At 40.1% G+C, this 17,735-nt stretch overlaps 1 protein-coding gene across 5 annotated transcripts in view; it reads right to left on the bottom strand.

Moving 5' to 3' along the window:
- The window catches only part of RB1CC1 (RB1 inducible coiled-coil 1), a 76,110-nt gene extending 58,731 nt beyond the window's left edge, over positions 1 to 17,379 (bottom strand). For all 5 annotated transcript variants that reach the window (XM_086740805.1, XM_086740804.1, XM_086740803.1 and 2 more), the window contains exons 1-3: positions 17,137 to 17,379; positions 3,104 to 3,220; positions 1,029 to 1,156 (exon numbers count right to left, since the gene is read on the bottom strand). In XM_086740805.1, coding sequence (XP_086596931.1) covers positions 1,029 to 1,099 — 71 coding nt within the window. In that variant the 5' untranslated portion in view covers positions 1,100 to 1,156; positions 3,104 to 3,220; positions 17,137 to 17,379. The remainder of the gene's footprint in view (positions 1 to 1,028; positions 1,157 to 3,103; positions 3,221 to 17,136) is intronic.
- Positions 17,380 to 17,735: the final 356 nt, after the last annotated feature.

The raw sequence follows: 17,735 nt of genomic DNA on the forward strand, positions 1-17,735 counted from the left end.
ATCCAAGTTAACTTGTTGAGTCATGATAATTACCAACAGAAATTCAGGAGAAAGAAAACAAGGGTTTTGAGCACAAAATCTGTAGTAGAAGTCTTTCAAGCACAATTACTTGCAGCTCATTCGTCACTGATAGATTACGAAGACAGCAGGTAAGCTTGGCTCTTGCTAGCTCCAAGGTGTATGGGCTATCCTGGTATTATGCACTACTTATTAGATCAGTCCTACATGAGAACAAGGGAAAAGGATACAATACATATAGTGTATCTAAATCTCTCTAAAAGCATCTTCACATTTGCAAGATGCTTTGAATATGCAGTGACAAAAAAAAAATGAACAGCAAAGCTGTTGGGACTTAACTCTTATTCTGTAACATGTTTCTGTAACTGGTCATGTTTCAGGCAGCTGAGAGTTCAGAAGTTCATGTTTTACATATAAAATGCTGTAAAACATTTTTGAGCTTTACCACATACGACAACCGTTACCCATCCTGGATATGAGATTAAAACCTATATGCCAGCTTTTTAGCACTCCATCTAAAAATATTACAGAGGGCACATTTGCTTCAGGATAAGTATACACTGGCAGGAGAAAGAGCAATCTGCAGAAAGTCTTCTATGATGCCAGTCAGTAAAAAATAAACCTTTTACAAAGTAATTCTAAATAAAAACATTATCCAATAAAAGGTCGCAGAAGATCAGAAGTCCTGACAGTTTTTCCAAAAAGCACCAAACATAACACCAGACTCAGCTACAAGCAGGTCATGCTCTGTCACTGCTCCAGAAAGTAAATAAACTCTCTACTCTTCCACAGGACCTCGAAGATAACCTCCTGCAAGGCACTGAAAACACTAATCAAAAAAACCTCCCAGAATTCACTGAAATACATGAACAACTAGAAGAAAACTACATGGATATACTGAAAAACAGCACAGTATCATCCCTCCAGAACTCAGCATACAAAGAATACTATATATTGATTTTATTTTTTTTAATTTAGAAAAACAATATGCAATAATTTTACTTTCTTACTTTTGTACAGCAAGTTCTGTGTCAAAGGTAAGAGTAGTTCCAGTGTTGACCAGAAATACATATAGCTTCATGATGATTTCGTTAGGTTTCTGAAGTTTATCACTTCCACTGCTAAAATCATTTAGAAACTGAAAAAAAAATTCAAGTGTTAGTTTGACATACAAGTTACAAAAAAGACACGTACATGCTTTTGAAAAAAAACACTTAAATATATAGTGAGTGAATATATCAGCTCACATATTCCACAGTTCTTTATCCATTACTAAATATAAAGATGCTCCTCTGACCAGAAACACAGGCAAGGTAAGCCTCCACATACGCAAATGGTTAGGAAAACACATGAAAATACACACTGAGGATTAAAAAAAAAAAAAAAAAAACCACAAAACTTTCAGTTGCAGAGGCCATCAACTCAGATCATTACGTGGATTTTCTCAATTATGAAATTCATTTTTCATTTTTAAAGCCCCAGACATAGTTATTTCCAGACATCTTTTCTAGATTTTGAAAACAGCAGCACAATCTATGTTGTAAGTATTAATTCTTCATCTTGAACTACAAAGCCTATCTGCTCACAACTACCCTTTATCCATAGTTTTTTCACTCAGATGTATAGAAGCATTAGCAAAAATATTTTTTTTAAAAACAGCTAAGATTATGTAGTTTTTCTTTTTGTATCTCTCCACAACCAAGTAATAGTTTTAAATAGTATTTTCCTGTTTTCAGCACTAGTCAAATTTGTAGCTACTTTCTTCATCACTAATAGCAAATACAGAGTAATTAAGAAAGTGCAGTTCAACATATTGCACACGTTTTGAGTCCTGTGCCCTACACGCATCTCGATGACTGACTGTAAGCACGTGTTTTTCCACCGTGCATAACAGATGAAAAACATCGAACTGCTTTGTAAAACACCGAGATTTAATCTGAGATTCTTATCACTGAAATACTCTATACTTCCGAGCCTTTTTCTCTTCTCCTCCATAGAAGCTTGGAAGCTTATGAATAATTTCCTCCATGCTAACAAAGTTGCTGCAGAAGAATAACTAGCACTTCAGTCACTAATGACCTGAATTTTTTTTTGATGGGGAAGCAGCTATGAAAAGTTAAGCTGTAAAAGTTTTAGCCACTCAGCAATATTCTTATATTATTACAAAAATCACTTCTTGGATTAAATTACTTCACAGGAAATATAAGTAGTCCTTCTTTCCCTGAAATATGAACAGGACACACACACACAAGGTCTACACAGATAACTGCAGAATCCTAAAATGAGACTGAATTCGCATTTATCTCTTTGTCTACCCAGAGAAAAACTGAAAAATCATACAGAAAAATAACAAAAACATCATTAAAATGGTGAGGGGGGAGATGTTTATTTCAAGAGAGTGGTTTTTCCACACACTTTAAGTATCTGCTATAGTACATGAACTAGTTAAAACATGCATTTTCACAACAAGGCTTCAGAAGCAGAACTATATCAAATCTGATCTGAATGGAGTTTCATTGTCCTTACACTTGAATTCTATTGTACTCAGTAGCAGCAGTTCCAATTTATATTGGAAAAAGAATATACTCTATAAAAAAAGTTATTAGATAGCCAAAACCTGCTGAACACCAAGAACAAGCTAGCAATAATTTATTACTAAATTCTTTGGCCTAGGTTTCAGAATTAGTCTCGTGTACAGAACGACTTCTTTTCACAACAGGTGTATTTGTGACCATGGTCCAGGTAGAACTAAAAACAAATAGTATAAAGCTTAAAACAAGCCCCATGGAGCCTACCAAAAAAAGCTCTCTTCCACCTAAGCAGAGTAAAAGGTGCATATAGTATCTGGTTTTCATATAACACTACTTTCCAAGTTGAAGCAATATTTAAGAGAGAATCTGTCCAGAACCCTTATGTACATAAAGGGGAATTTTAATCAAACATTTCCCCCTCCATACCTTAACACTAAAGCTAATTATTTAAAATACAGAAAAACATCAGCAAGATCAAAAATATTTATGACAGCATCTGCCACGTGTGCATTAGTAGTTGTAAACTTTTTAACTTCAAGCAAAGAAAGAATTACCTTCAGGCACTATACGAAGCTACCACCTTCTTCAAATTCAAGAGGAGAATAAATGCGCACATCTGCTTTACTTGATTTTCGGCAGAGTAGCATGGTTGTTCAAAGCCAGAGGAATATCTGTAAAGAAAAGATACAGAATGCAATTACAAGTATTACTAAAATGTCAGGATTTTATGGTCATCACTGCATCTAACCCAGAAATCATTGTATGTCAATGCCAGAAAAATAATTATGTGGGAGCATATTTTTCTTTTTAATTAACAATGTTACCCAATTACAAGTCTGCTCAAAACTGCTACATACCTGAACATTTTTGCCCATATGTTTGGTTTAAAATAACCATTACTGATATTCTTCAGTACTTACAAGGAGACAAATTTAGGTCAGTAATAAGACCTGCTTGTATTTCCACTAACAAAGCATTTCTCAGAACTGGCGCAGAATGCTGATATAATGTTGCTAAGAGCAATAAAGTCACAACAAAATGCAATTTAGCTAAGAAAATCCAGTGTAAAAAGGCACACGTGCTACTGCTGTTGAATGAACAGCCTTATCTTGCAGTTGTATCCAACAGATTCCTTCAGGAATCTGCGTCATCTTCCTTACCTGAAACAAGGTAACCTTGTTTGTGAAGCCATTCACCTACTTTCAGAACATCTGTTAGTTCTGGGGGTTTTTTTTTGGTTGGTTGGTTTGGGTTTTTTGTTGGTTTTCTTTTTTTTTTTTGTTTCATTGGGTTTTGTTTTTGTTTGTTTGGGTGGGTTTTTTTGTTTGTTTTTGTTTGTTTGTTTTTTAAATAAACTGAAGATGTTACCATTCCCAGCTCCTTGTCATCAGCATCCTTGCCAGGGGCTTCCTCTCCCCAAACTGCTGTTTGAAGTACAAGAGAAACCACAATAATCAAAACGAGCCAGACCAGCAAAGGTGGTCTTTTTAGGCTACCTGAGCTCATTTTAACTGTTGTCAGTTAAGTAGCAGTGGCAAAGGAGAAGGAGCCCTTGGCAAGGAAGGTAGCGACGAGCAGTTGCGCTCAGGGCAGTCAGGAAAGCGCACAATCAAACTCTGAACTGCAAACAAACATTATTTCTATCATGTTAATGCCCTAGCAAGCTTTCTGAGAAGATGATCAGGCACTATAAAGGGCGATAATCCATTACTAAAAATAGGTTTGCTGAAGCCTGAAAACCATTAGAATGTGTAAGTCATTTTATACAACTCGCGCTACAAACAGTAGATCAAAATCACTTCATCCCAAATTTGAAAACCTTATGATAAAGGAAGAAAAAGGAAGAAAGTACACAACTATTACATGTTATTTTACATGCATGGAACAGATGGCACTTTGTTAGGCCGTTATTTGAGCTATTATCTTTCTCCCTTCTGTCCACTCCCTCTTTCCTCCTATGCAAAATGCACACACATTACCTTGTCAGAAGCAAAAGTGCAATAAAAAGGCAAAAAGCAATATGTTTAAGTCCCACCACTGGAAAACCAGTAACTGAAGTGTCTTCTTCCAGTTTAGCTATCAGCAGTCAGTAGTTATACTTGAGTAAAATGAATTTATGAATACTTGCTTCAGATCAAAATAATGCATATTACCATAAATAACAAGAAACTAATTAAACACTTCTGCTACAAAGTAGAATCACAACACTATAACCTCTTTTCTTCTAATTCCTTCGCAATCATTAAGTCAAAAAAAAACAAGTGTTGTTTCTTCCACCCAACATTTCAACAAACAATCCTAGGGGAAGAGAACTACACTCACACAGGCAGGACAAATTTCTTTGTTCTCAGTATTAGGTTACTATTAAAAAAAAAAAAAAAAAAAAGTAAAAAAGTAGAATTCATGCACTCTGAAGATTGCCACAAATTTCAGTGGGTACTTCCAGGAACAGAGAAATTTTGTGAAGCACGGTTTCAGAGAATATGTGCCCTTAACACCAAGCTCTCCTGCAGATCCACTGGTGCCCAGTAAAGGCAGGCTGCCGCCCGCTCTTCAACAGGAACTGTGCCAAGTGTCTCTGTCCTGTTACCTCTGTCCAGCTGCCTGTTACCAGAGCACTGGAAGAAACTGAATTTTGAGAGCTCTCCCTAGTCTTGCATCTCCAGACATATCTGGCTGAGTCTGGCCAACAGAGTCCAAGATTAGTTAAATGGGGAGATGCATGAAAAGTTGTCACAGTTGCCCAAGTCTCTTATCTTTCAAAAGTCAGCTTACAGTAGACTATTACAAGCAAGGCCAGCTACATAATCACAAATTAGCCTTTAAATTTCTTCCCAGTATTCAGGAATATTACAATTCAGGAGCAACACAAGTTTTTAACATGTGCTTGGAGCAAAAGTCAGGCACCACCAAGCTTCAATAGAATATATTCATAAACACATACATTTTAGTTGCCTTCTGTTTGTATTATCTCAACAGACCATCAAGAGAATTTCAGGCTTTTTAAGCATTACACTGTTACATAGCATCACATTTTTCAAGCTTTTTGATGTTACATTGCTGAAATTATTTTAATTCATTTTAACAGAGGTCGAACAACTACAAAATTTGACAACTACTGAAGACAGAACTACTAACTATGTAACCAGAAAAGCTGTAAAAAAACAACTACTCCATCGACATTGTTTGAACTGTGTGACGTGCAGCACTAGATGTACACTATCATATAAACGAGATCCTTAAATTATGGGATGGAAGCTTGTACAATGAACAGCTATGAATTACCAGTAACATCATTAAAAAAATAGATTAAAATTTGTAGCAGCTGCCAGAGCAGACAGAAAATGTTAGACATGACTATAAGAATGAGATGATAAAAATGAAAGTAAGACTAGCACAAAGTAGGAAAAGCTTCCAGAATTAATTCTGTAGATGTATATTTTGTTACACTAGCTAACAAACCACCAAAACCAGGCATGAATACGTTATGCTGGTTACAACATTTATTTCACCACTCTGCATTGTGTTTACATTGCAATGCAATTACTACATCTGCTGCACCTCATGACAGTATTGCAAGCTTCTCCTATCCAACATAAACTCTTCAACAACCGAGTACTTCTCAAGTCTGTGTTGATCAATACTTTCAACACACGTTGCTTAGAAGTTTTCAAATCCATCTTAATTCAGCTCAGAACACGCTCATTGTTACACACGTAAAAGAAAATGAATGTCAGGTTACAGACCTTTCCTTTCTGTAATTGCATGACAAGGCGTCATGGGTTTCACAGCACTCCACAAATAATCCTATGGCTACATTAATCATCCATGTGTGCACTAAGTGCAGAATCCACGCTCCATTATCCGATTCTGACTGTTCTATTGTTTCATGGGACAATTCTTTCCAACTTCACAAACCCTAGAATCATAGAATGGTTTGGGTTGGAAGGGACCTTCATAGGGCATCTAGTCCAACCCCCCTGCAAGGAGCACGGACATCCCTGACTAGGTCAGGTTGCTCAGAGCCTCATCCAGCCTGGCCTTGAACGTTTCCAGGAATGGGGCCTCCACCACCACCTTTCTGGGCAACCTGTTCCAGTGTTCTATAACTCGCATGGTAAAAAATTTTTTCCTAATTTCTAATCTAAATCTACCTCCCTCTATTTTAAAAGCATTACCTCTCATCCTATCGCAACAGGTCCTACTAAACAGCCTTTCCCCGTCTTTCTTGTAGGCCCCCTTGAGGTACTGGAAGACCGCTATCAGGTCTCCCCGGAGCCTCCTCTTCTCCAGGCTGAACAGCCCCAACTCTCTCAGCCTGTCCTCATAAGAGAGGTGCTCCAGCCCTTTTATCATCTTTGTGGACCTCCTCTGGACCTTCTCCAACTGGTCCATGTCCTTCTTGTGTTGGGGGCTCCAGAACTGGACACAGTACTCCAGGTGGGGTCTCACCAGGGCAGAGTAGAGGGGGAGAATCACCTCCCTCGACCTGCTGGCCACACTCCTCTTGATGCAGCCCAGGATGCGGTTGGCCTTCTGGGCCGCAAGGACACATTGCCTGCTCATGTTAAGCTTCTCATCCACCAGCACTCCCAAGTCCTTCTCCTCAGGGCTGCTCTCAATCCATTCCCCGCTCAGCCTGTATTTGTGCCTGGGATTGCCATGACCCAGGTGCAGGACCTTGCACTTGGCCTGGTTGAACTTCATGAGGTTGGCACAGGCCCACCTCTCCAGCCTGTCAAGGTCCCTTGACACTCAAACTCAAACACTGAAATACAGCATTCACGGCAGGACAAACAGAAATCAACATTTACTTATGCTGGTTTGGTTTAAAGGAGCATTATCAACTTCACTTGAAAGTTAAGTTTTCTCTACCATATTTGGTATTTAAGTTTGTACAAATGTTTTTGACATCTCATTTCCCATGCCTCCTTTATAAACTGGATTACAAACCAAACTTGAGCGAACCAAGTAATTAATACATTTTTCTTTACTCCCCTGGAATTTAAACTGAGCTATACCAAATTTATGGCTTTCCTTTAAGTCCAGTGTTTAAAATTTCATCTTCTACAAGAGCAACACACCAGCTGTATAAGGTACCTTGCTTTTTGTGCCTGGGCAAGTACTGCTTCACATCTGTATAGTAAGTGCTGTACTCACCACAGCTTCATCTCGCAGGTCAGAGAGGACCGAGAAGCCTAAACTCTTCCCCACCCTCATGTATACCTCCAGGTTGGAAAGTACTCAACTTTGAAAGCAGAGTAGCTTAACTACCTAAGCAAAGTAAGATTCTCACTGTTTGCTCAGAAGCCACATTGCTAATTATTAGAGATTCACACCAGTCTGTATGAATACTATCTGTATGCTACTAACAAAGGAAGGGTCTCACACTGTGGGCCAGCTGAGGCTATACTGCAGGTAACAGATAGTGCCTCCAGGATGAGTCATAAATGTCACCCCTCATTATAAGGGTCAGGCGTCTCTCAGGAGATCACTGCAGAATTCCTGCCTGTCAAAAGGTCAATTCATCTGAGGCAAAGGCTGACAAGTCCATCACGTGCTTAAGAGACTCAAGTGCTATTCCTCCTCCACTGCGTATCTTATCTGGAGAACATTTCCCCTCAAGGAGAATATACCTTTATTACTTCTGGAGATGGAGAGCCAACTTTGGGGTATATTAACATTTTATTAACCTGTGCTTCATTTCCATACAGAAAATCTTAAGGTTTGCCTTTGAGATGCCATAATTCCTGTGATTTCACCTTTCTCTCCTCTCCTTTTAGGGCAGGATTTCCTTCTTCATTTCGACTTAGGCAGCTCTATAATAGACAAAGGTATGAGACTAGCACAGAATGTTATTTCCAATGCAATTTATTTTCTTCTACAAACTTATCTTCCACCTCTATTTCCCTTGCCTTTTCAGGTGCCCTTCTCAAAAAAAACGCTCTCTTGCTCCAACTTGCACAGCTCACCTCATAAACAAAGCATTTTACAGCACATATTTCCTAGTATCAAAGGAAAAGGAACACAGAGACTGAAGTTGAATTTAAGGAAACACTTTCCTTCATGTTAGTTACAAGATCATCTCTAAAAGCAGACTCCAAGGAGCTTTCTTCAATACTGCAACCAACGCATCTAACCAGAAATATCTTTACTTTGCAGAAGACTACCACCACCACCGAAAGAACAGACAGAATGACCTCATTATGAGGGTGCACATTCCTTGCTAATGCTTTTAGCAACAGAAATGGCTTAGTTTCTAAAACACAATGCAAATATATACCCTTACCTGGACAACGAAATGCTGAAAGGAAACCTGCTTTAAAAGGCACTTAAAAAACAAAGTCAAACTTCTTTTTTAAAAACAAGTCCTAAGCTTTGTGATGAACAAATAGTAGGGCTCCTCCTGACCCAGTTGTAATTTCATCCCCCGCTCCTCTGAAATAAATTTAACCAGAAGACCACATCTAATCACTGAGATACATGTTACTCCAGGTGGAGATCTTATCTCCATTACCACCTTATATCAAAGCCTTTATAAACCTCATGTTCAAGCCACACTCTAGTCTTAAAGAAAGGCTGTCAATCCCTGACATCTGTAAGGTGCCATCTGGAGCTCTATTTATACTCTGTTGAGATGTGCATCAGGCACAGAGGCGGTTACTTAATTACAGCATCTCCAACAGTCACTGTGCTGTTAAGCAGCTCTCAAACTCAGCTGCTGGTCAGTAAAGCAAGTCTTTTCTACTCAACACAAAAATGAAGCTGCAATTCTGCAGAGCAGCTAGGAAACATGCCCACGTCCCCTACTTCCCAACTGACTGCAGAGGAATTTCAAAACTCATAATTCAGTACACAGTAATTCATAGGATGAGACGCTTCCTCCACATCTTTAAGATTAATCATTTTACACAATACCAACTTCATACTTAAGAGGCTCCTGCAACTCTGAATTACATGAGCTCCTCATTCAACAAAGTAGGTGCAGCAATACCTTCACAGATCCTCAACACCACCAATGGTGGAACAGCAAGAGATGAAAAGCAACTGCATCTGGGCAGGCAGAAAAACATTGTGCACTAAAGAGCAGCTTTGAAATTGGTGCGGCTCAAAATAGTGCAGCTTCTTACAAGTTCAGACACAACCTTCATTGTGAATTCTCGGAAAGGAGTAGTTTCAGACATGTTTATGAGGCAACAAGCACATTATTAGGTATTGTGTCATGATTCCATATGTATATAATTATAGAACTTCAGATCTGAGGGTTAGCATCTATTCACACTGCTCTTTTCACCAATTTGAGGAGCTGCCAAAACATAATCCATACAATAGATCAGATAAAAGTTTTTCTCTTCCAACAGTAAAAAAAAAAAAAACACACAAAAAAAAAACCCCCACATATTACCACATTTTTCAAAACCTCACATATTTTACATGACAAAAAGTGAAATTTCTGTGCCTTAGTTAACAGGTACAAGACAAACCAAGGTTTTCTGACATTCTTATTGCTAGGAAACAGCCCACAGCCTGTAGAAGTACCCTTTTTCTTTCTTTCTTTCTTTGTTTTTAATTGATGGAAACAGTCTTTCCACAGCTGTCTGTGATCTGGTCTCTGACAAAGTTAACTGAAGGTTTTGTCAGCTTTTTTTTTTTTTTAAATGTATAATTTTGCCATTTCAAAAGCATTTGCAGACTACAAGTCCCTCTCCAATTACAGAGATTAACACATTCAGCATGTTAAGAATGGTGCTCTTGGGTATGCACAGCTTCAGGTGGTTTTATTCAAGTTACTGACTCCATACTGAGGGAAGGTTCTCCCTGTAGACATATAGTCTTTAAAAATAATTAGCATGTAAAATCTTACAGTGTTTGCAAACAATTCTGCAAGAAACAGCCAACAAAAATTCTTTTATTTCTTACATCAAACTCAGACAAGTCGGCACCAATGCTTTTTTCACTAACAATCACGTAAACACTGGTTAACCAAGACCACAATCACGTAAACACTGGTTACAGTAAGAGCATCAGACTTACAAATCCCTTTCTCCAGCCAGTTGTTCTTCTGCTCCTCTCCCTGCACCAACTTTCAGCAGTGCAACTTTCCACATTCCATGGAGTAAACCAGATTACTTTGCTGTAACAAGTGAGAATCAGCATACTTCCCCAGGTTACTGCTGACTCAAATCAGTTCCATGATCCAGTTCACTACACAGCCCCATAAACTGTTCAGCTACAGCTAAGGCTGGAAAGAGGCTGATGAATACAGGGGGTACCGAATGTCAGCACCATCATCCAAGATGACAAGTGAGAATTTCCAGAAGGAATCATTCACATTCCTAACTGCCCATGCCATCATCAGTTATTAATAAATAAATTCTTATAAATTGTAAACTATTAAAAAATGCCAGTATCCTCTTAAAGAGAGGGCTAACATAACTCAAAAATCTGCAATTACTATGGATGTAACTGAGCACAGAATTTCTCAAAATATGAGGTCACTTCTGCTCTCCCCTCTCCAGATACACCACTGAAATGCTACAAGGTTTTTTTTTCCTTCTTTTATGTGGGTAGTACAAGGTAACTCAGCCAGAACAACTTTAAAAGATGAAAGCACAGAAAATAAGACTGATTAAATTGCATTTATTTCACAGGAATGAAAACACTACAGATAGAAAAGATAGTAAAACATTGACAATAATGAAATGTAAGACAAGTAAAGATCCTTGTGACTTAGTCTGCCTATATAAAAGTCACAGGTTCTTCCTTAATTTCTATTCATAAGCAAATATAATTTAGAACAATATTTAAGATGTCCAGTAATACGGAAGTCCACCACCACAGAATCATAGAATGGTTTGGGTTGGAAGGGACCTTTCAAGATCATCTAAGTCCAACCCCCCTGCAAGGAGCAGGGACATCTCCAACCAGATCAGGTTGCTCAGAGCCCCGTCCAACCTGGCCTTGAATGTTTCCAGGGATGGGGCATCCACCACCTCTCTGGGCAAACTGTTCCAATGTTTCACCACCCTCATTGTAAAAAAATTATTCCTTATGCCTAATCTAGATCTACTCCCTTTTAGTTTAAAACCATTACCCTTTGTCCTATCACAACAGGCCCTGCTAAAATGTTTCTCCCCATCTTTCTTATAAGCCCCCTTTAGGTACTGAAAGGCCACAATAAGGTCACCCTAGAACCTTCTCTTCTCCATCTTGGCAAGCTGCTCAAATAATGAGCAACTTCCAAGCTTGTTTCAAATTTTTCTTATTCATATGGATGTTTATAAATTTAGCATTTGAACTGTCATGATCTAAAGATGGAATTTCTCTGATTTCATGTTTTTAAGTTCCTTATAATTCACATGTCACCTATAAACTTCCTCCTATTTATCAATATTCTTTTTCTTCCAGTGGTACCTGAAAAAGACAAGTAAAGGACCATCAGTGACACGCAGAGTCAACACAACCCCCACCCTCACTATGAATACATATGCAAAAAATCATGTCTAGATTTTTGGCATATCAGCTTACTACTCTATTTGCATGTTACATAGTTACAAATCATCTTCAGATCTCTACTGGCATCAATCTGAAAGAAGATAACAGCAGTGAACTGCAAAATGAGAAAAGCTGCAGGATGGATTTGAAGAATACAAAATTTTATCTGATTTCAGTAAGTTGTTTAGTAATTTTCAACTGCCCTTCTTTACCTTTCTAGGATAAATCTTTGGTAGTTTAAAACAGCTAACAAATGCACTACTGAATCCCCAACTTAAGAACTACACCATTTCCCCCCCCAAAAAAACCCCCACAACCTACAACTGTTGAGATACTGCAGTTGTACTCCCAGTTTATTGAACCCTGGTTAGGCTGTTTGCAGCCATAACATACACGTGCATTTGTTGTTTTATTATATCTGATTTTTCAAATGTATAGGTATTTTATCTCAGTCTTTCATATAACATAACTAAAGTTAAGTTTACACATTACACCCCCTCTTTTTGGTCAGACAGAACTGAGAATTGAGTCATATTTTAATTTTTTGTTTAAAGAACCATTCATTGGGTTTGAATCAAGTGTCTTTCAATCAGCAGACCACAGAAGTATTTGTAAGGAATGTTTTTAATTAAACTAGACAAATAAGTCATCCCAAGTTTACTAGCAGAATGCTTGCAATATAGCATAAGCATAATATATTAGAAGAGAGCTGCTAGTTCAGTTACACAATATATTCTTATATAAGAACCTCCACTTCACCTAAATTTAATAAAAATACACACTCTGGAGGACGCAAGGAAAATTGTACAAATAAAAGCACCAGTTTGTTGAATGAACTGTATATACTAGGCACGACTACACTAAATAAAGGTCAAACATCCACACTTCTGACATACCAGGAGAGCTACTTGGAATCAACAAATCCAAAATAAAATTTGAGATAAACCACTGACATTTAGAGTCCCTGCAATATCAGGAAAACACCACCATTCAAAGAATAAAGAGCAAAAATTGCTGCAGCAATATCTACAATATACATAATAGGCAAAAGAGCATATTTTACAGAACTTAGCATTAACATATCTGCCTTTTTTGTATGATTGAATAAGGCAGTTACAAAAGAGAACCTAAATCAAAATAAAATTTTAGAATTTAGGAGTAGCCGCCTCAAGTGTTCAGAAATTAATCTCAGCAAAGTACCATTCTTAACAGAATTTATATTTTAGTTTTGCTAAGAGTGGTCTGATTTTTGAATCCATGATAGAAGTAAAACTTTCCCTTTAACTAGTTCTTCAATGCTGCTGTGTACTTCTAAAGTACACATTGTTTTCAACCTGTTCAAACTGAAAACAGCATACTGGCCTTTCAAACACATCTTCAAGAACAACAATGAAGACTGATGTATTGTGTTTCTATCATACAAACACTGGTTTCACCTAATCCCTCCAAATAAAAAAAAAAAAAAAAAAAAAAACCACAAAAACAGGCAGTTGAAATACTGAACACACTATTTCATACCACCACAACTTTCCTACTCTCCTGAAAAAGCGAAAATACCATTTCAAAAATAAGTCTAAGGAGGTAAGAAAATATGAGCTACCTCTTAACAAGAAAATACAAGCATGTTCTAAAGTCAGAGACCCATTAGAACATTCCTTAAGCAGAGCTGCTCTCAAGTATTCACACAGCATTCTTCTTATTGGACCTATGGCAGTACACAGCAAGACAGATGCAGGACATTTGGAACCCAGCTAGTCAACAAAGCAGTTTTACATTTTACTTTCAGTGAACAGGCAACCCATACAGGACAGAGAGGAATTCATACAACACCTAAGCAAGTCATTTCACATAGAAAGCAGGCTACACATTCTACAACAGCTAATTTTCTAGGCGCACAAACTACTAGAGACTTTATATATAGCACATTGTAATCATTCCACCTTGATGCGATAAAGACAGCAGGCCCAGCTGCAAAATCTGTTCCCAAAAGAAACTGTCAACATCTTGGATGTACACTAAAAGCTATGCTAGCTGCTGCTTGAGCTTGAGCTAGTAGCTTAAGCTCAGAACCCCACTGGAACCATGGACTGCAAATCTGAACAACAAAAGGAAAACACACAGCTGGAGATCAACAGAAGACAAGCAAGAATTGGCCTGACACCTCAGGTGGTTCTCCTGACCAGCCAACAGTAGCCAGTCAGCTCCATCTGAACTTCTGAATGAACATTTTGTATCAATAAATTTGCTTTGATATTTGTATCGGCGAGTGTCAATGATTTAGGTATTATTAACAATTTAGTTATGCTCAAATCCCATTAGAAAACACATCAGCAAAGTATACTCACTTCCAATCCCGCTTACAAACAGGGATAGGCATAGCTGATATACGGCTATGACATCTTCCAACTTCTCAAGAGTTTTCCAACTGAACTCAAAACTTAATTAAAAGTGGTTCTGCAATATAAATTAACTCATAAATAGACAAGCAACTTTCACAATAACCACAGAACCCTAATTAGCTCAAAAACTGTTAGCAATTTCTCTGTCACCATTAATCATGCCATAGGCTTTTACAGCAAAGAACTCATGTAAGAATCTTGCAACTTGCACACTGAAATCACTACTCTGACAAAGCAGAGTCAAAACAGACACTTTGTTGTTTACATATTACTGATACTTTTTTTGCCTGCTCGGTATCAGTGCACTCAATTGGGTCCTGCAGTATAATATAGTATTATTATATAAGCTGACATCTTGTAATCAAGTGTTTGCTACTCCGTAATACTGATTATCAACTCTGCATCAGAATGCTAACTATTAGTAGGGTCCTTGAAAGTAGTAGGGTATTAATTTTTATTTTTTTTTTTTTCCTTCTCCTCCCTCTTCAGAAACTCCTCATATAATGTCATTAAGCTCTGGATCAAAATCAGGAGCACAACTTTTGTGAGCAATATGCATAAGCAGGAGACAACACATGACTGCTTGGACACTGTCCAAATGACTCTGAGGTAGCTCGTGTGACAGCCAGGTATGCACGCTACAGTTTTTCATTTTGACTTGCTTCACTTTACCACAATATGCGAATGAACCCAACTTCTGTGCTAAGTCTCAAGATTCTCACACCACTTCGGGCCAGTCTTCCGCAGAAACTCCTACTTAACTAGAATAACTGCAATTCTAAGAAATATACTAATAGTTCAGAAACCATGTTTTTCACTTTTAATTTTTGCAAGACTACGTAACCTTCGCTGTGTTCAGAGCACACACAGGGACAAACAATGTTTCAAACAGACACCAAAAAAAACCTCAAAATAACCCTTGCCCTCTTCTCCAGTCAGAGCACAAGTCTGCTGCTTATGCTTCTAATTATAAATAAGGTAACATGACATGGGGAGAGAGCCAGCCCCTCGAATATGATCTCAGATATTACTAACCCAAATCTGTGCTGAGCAGATCAACACAATACAGCATCAGATAGATTTTTTAAAAAGCAAACCTACAAAACACAGTTATTTATATAAAGTGTACAACAATAATATACTTCCAAAGTGCAATTAGGTCTGTCTTACATTAATCCATGATCTCAAAAGATCCTGTTTGTATTTCCAGCTCTATAACTGGCACAGCTGAAGTCCCTTACTTCACATTCTTCAGTAAGTTGTTTTCTTTACTGTTCCTAACATAATGACATAAAACCATTTTGAGTTCCAGACAGCATTTAGAATAAGTACAAATATATCCTCTGCACACTTTCATTTAAACTAAACTTCATGATGTTTAAACATCTTGTTTCTTTCCTGTTAGTATTTGTTTCTTGGCACTAAAGTTTGCATTAAAACACTGGATAACAGTAAAGTCCTTTCTTCATATGCTTCATCTTCTAACAACTTCACGAAGTACTAGATACTAAACATTTTTAAAGTTCACAACTTAAATATACCATAATAGTACACAAGATCTCTTTGTTATTATGAAGTACTTATAGCATTCCTCCCAGCTGTATGAACTTTGAATATAAGCATGTTTTTCCATTTTCATTATTTCTCCAGCATCACTGAGATATCTTTTACCATGCAGTCAACCAAACAACTTCAGAAGTGGAAGTCCTTCCATAAAGCAAATTGCGCGAACTACTTCTAACGCACATTTATGTGAGTGGTAGAAAAAAAAAAATACTCGACCTCCTCATTCTTTCCCATAAAGAAATAAAAGTAAAAAGCTTTAAATATATATCACGGGGAATGGCTCATGGACAGAACATACCACTTAATTACTTCAGACAGAAAACAAATGACAAAACAAACAAAAAATATGGCTATAAAAGGAGTAAACTAAAATTTCTGGGTTAGTTCCAAGGCATTATTTGCTTTTTTTTTTTTTCCTCCCTCCAATCTCCAGATGAAGTTAAGTAAGAAACATGAGAGTTACAAAGATCAGCTCATTTAATTTTCCCAGCATTCCTATTAGCACTTCTGCCTCTGGCTCACTGTCAGCCAGAACTCTGCCGGGGGAGGGCACCGAGAAGGCAACACCAGCACGGACCGAGGGAACAAGCCCGCGTGTACACGGAAGCGACAACGGGAAACCGACGGGAAAATTCAGCACGCGACACAGGCTTCCTCGGGAGCAGAAACACGGCAAACAAGCGGGGGAAAGGCCGAACAGCCTCTGCGAACACAACGCTCCCGCACGGCACTCATCCCACCGCTGCCGACGGCGAGCACGGAGGCGCGGCCGGGCTGAGTCATCGCCGGTACTAACTTCTCCGCGAATCCCTCGTCCTGGCAGAGGAGCCCCGGGCAGGGAGGCAGCACCCCGGCCCGGCTCCGCCGCCGCCCCCCACCACCCCGGGACCGGAGCCAGCGGCGAGATCCTGGCCCTCGCCTACCCCCCCCCCCGCCCCGTCTGCCAGCTCTTTGTCGCCCGCCCCACAGGTGAATCCCTGCGGCCAGAGCCGGGACCGCCGCCCCTCGCCAAGGCCACCCTCCCGCTACCGGAGCCCCCACCCTCCCTTCTCTCCCTCCGGCCGGGAGGGACCAAGAGGAGGAGCAGGGCGGCGGGGGCAGCCCGCGCCTCACCCGGCGCCACTCACCCGAGGGTCCCGCGGCAGCGCCGCGCATCCTGCGGCGACGGCGGCGCCGCGTTTCCCCCCCGCCCCCCAACCCCGCACGGCCGGGCCCGGCGGCTTCGCGGGGGCACGCACCGCCTCGGCCGTCACCGCGCCCGGGAGGAGAAAGGCAGGGAGAAGCGGCGGCCGGGCTGGCGGGAGGCGGTGCGGGGCCGGCCGGCGAGCGCGGGGAGGGGGGAGTCGGACTCCCGGCGCAGCCGCCGCCGATGTTTGTTATTGTCGTCAGCCGCTTCCGGCGCGAGTGCATGCCGGGAGAGGGCGGCCCGGAGGAGGAACCGCCGGGCGGAAGCGGCGGCGGCGGTGGCGGTGCCGGGGCGAAGCGGAAGTCCCGTCCTCGCCCTCACCTCCGGTAGACTGTTGGAGCGCGGCGCTCATGGCCGGTGGCCGGTAACCGGTAACCGGCCCGGCCCCTGGAGGTGCCCCGGCCCCTGGTGCTCCTCTGGCTGTGGGGCCAAGGGCCGCCCGGGCCTCACCTCCGCCTGGGTTACGGGGCGGGCAGCAACGCGCCTCCATGTTTGACGGACGTTACGTTCGTCCCTCCCCGGCTGGAGAGGGAGGCTGCG

The sequence above is a fragment of the Chlamydotis macqueenii genome, chromosome 2, assembly GCF_036417535.1.
Source record: "Chlamydotis macqueenii isolate bChlMac1 chromosome 2, bChlMac1.mat, whole genome shotgun sequence".
Lineage (NCBI taxonomy): Eukaryota > Metazoa > Chordata > Aves > Otidiformes > Otididae > Chlamydotis > Chlamydotis macqueenii.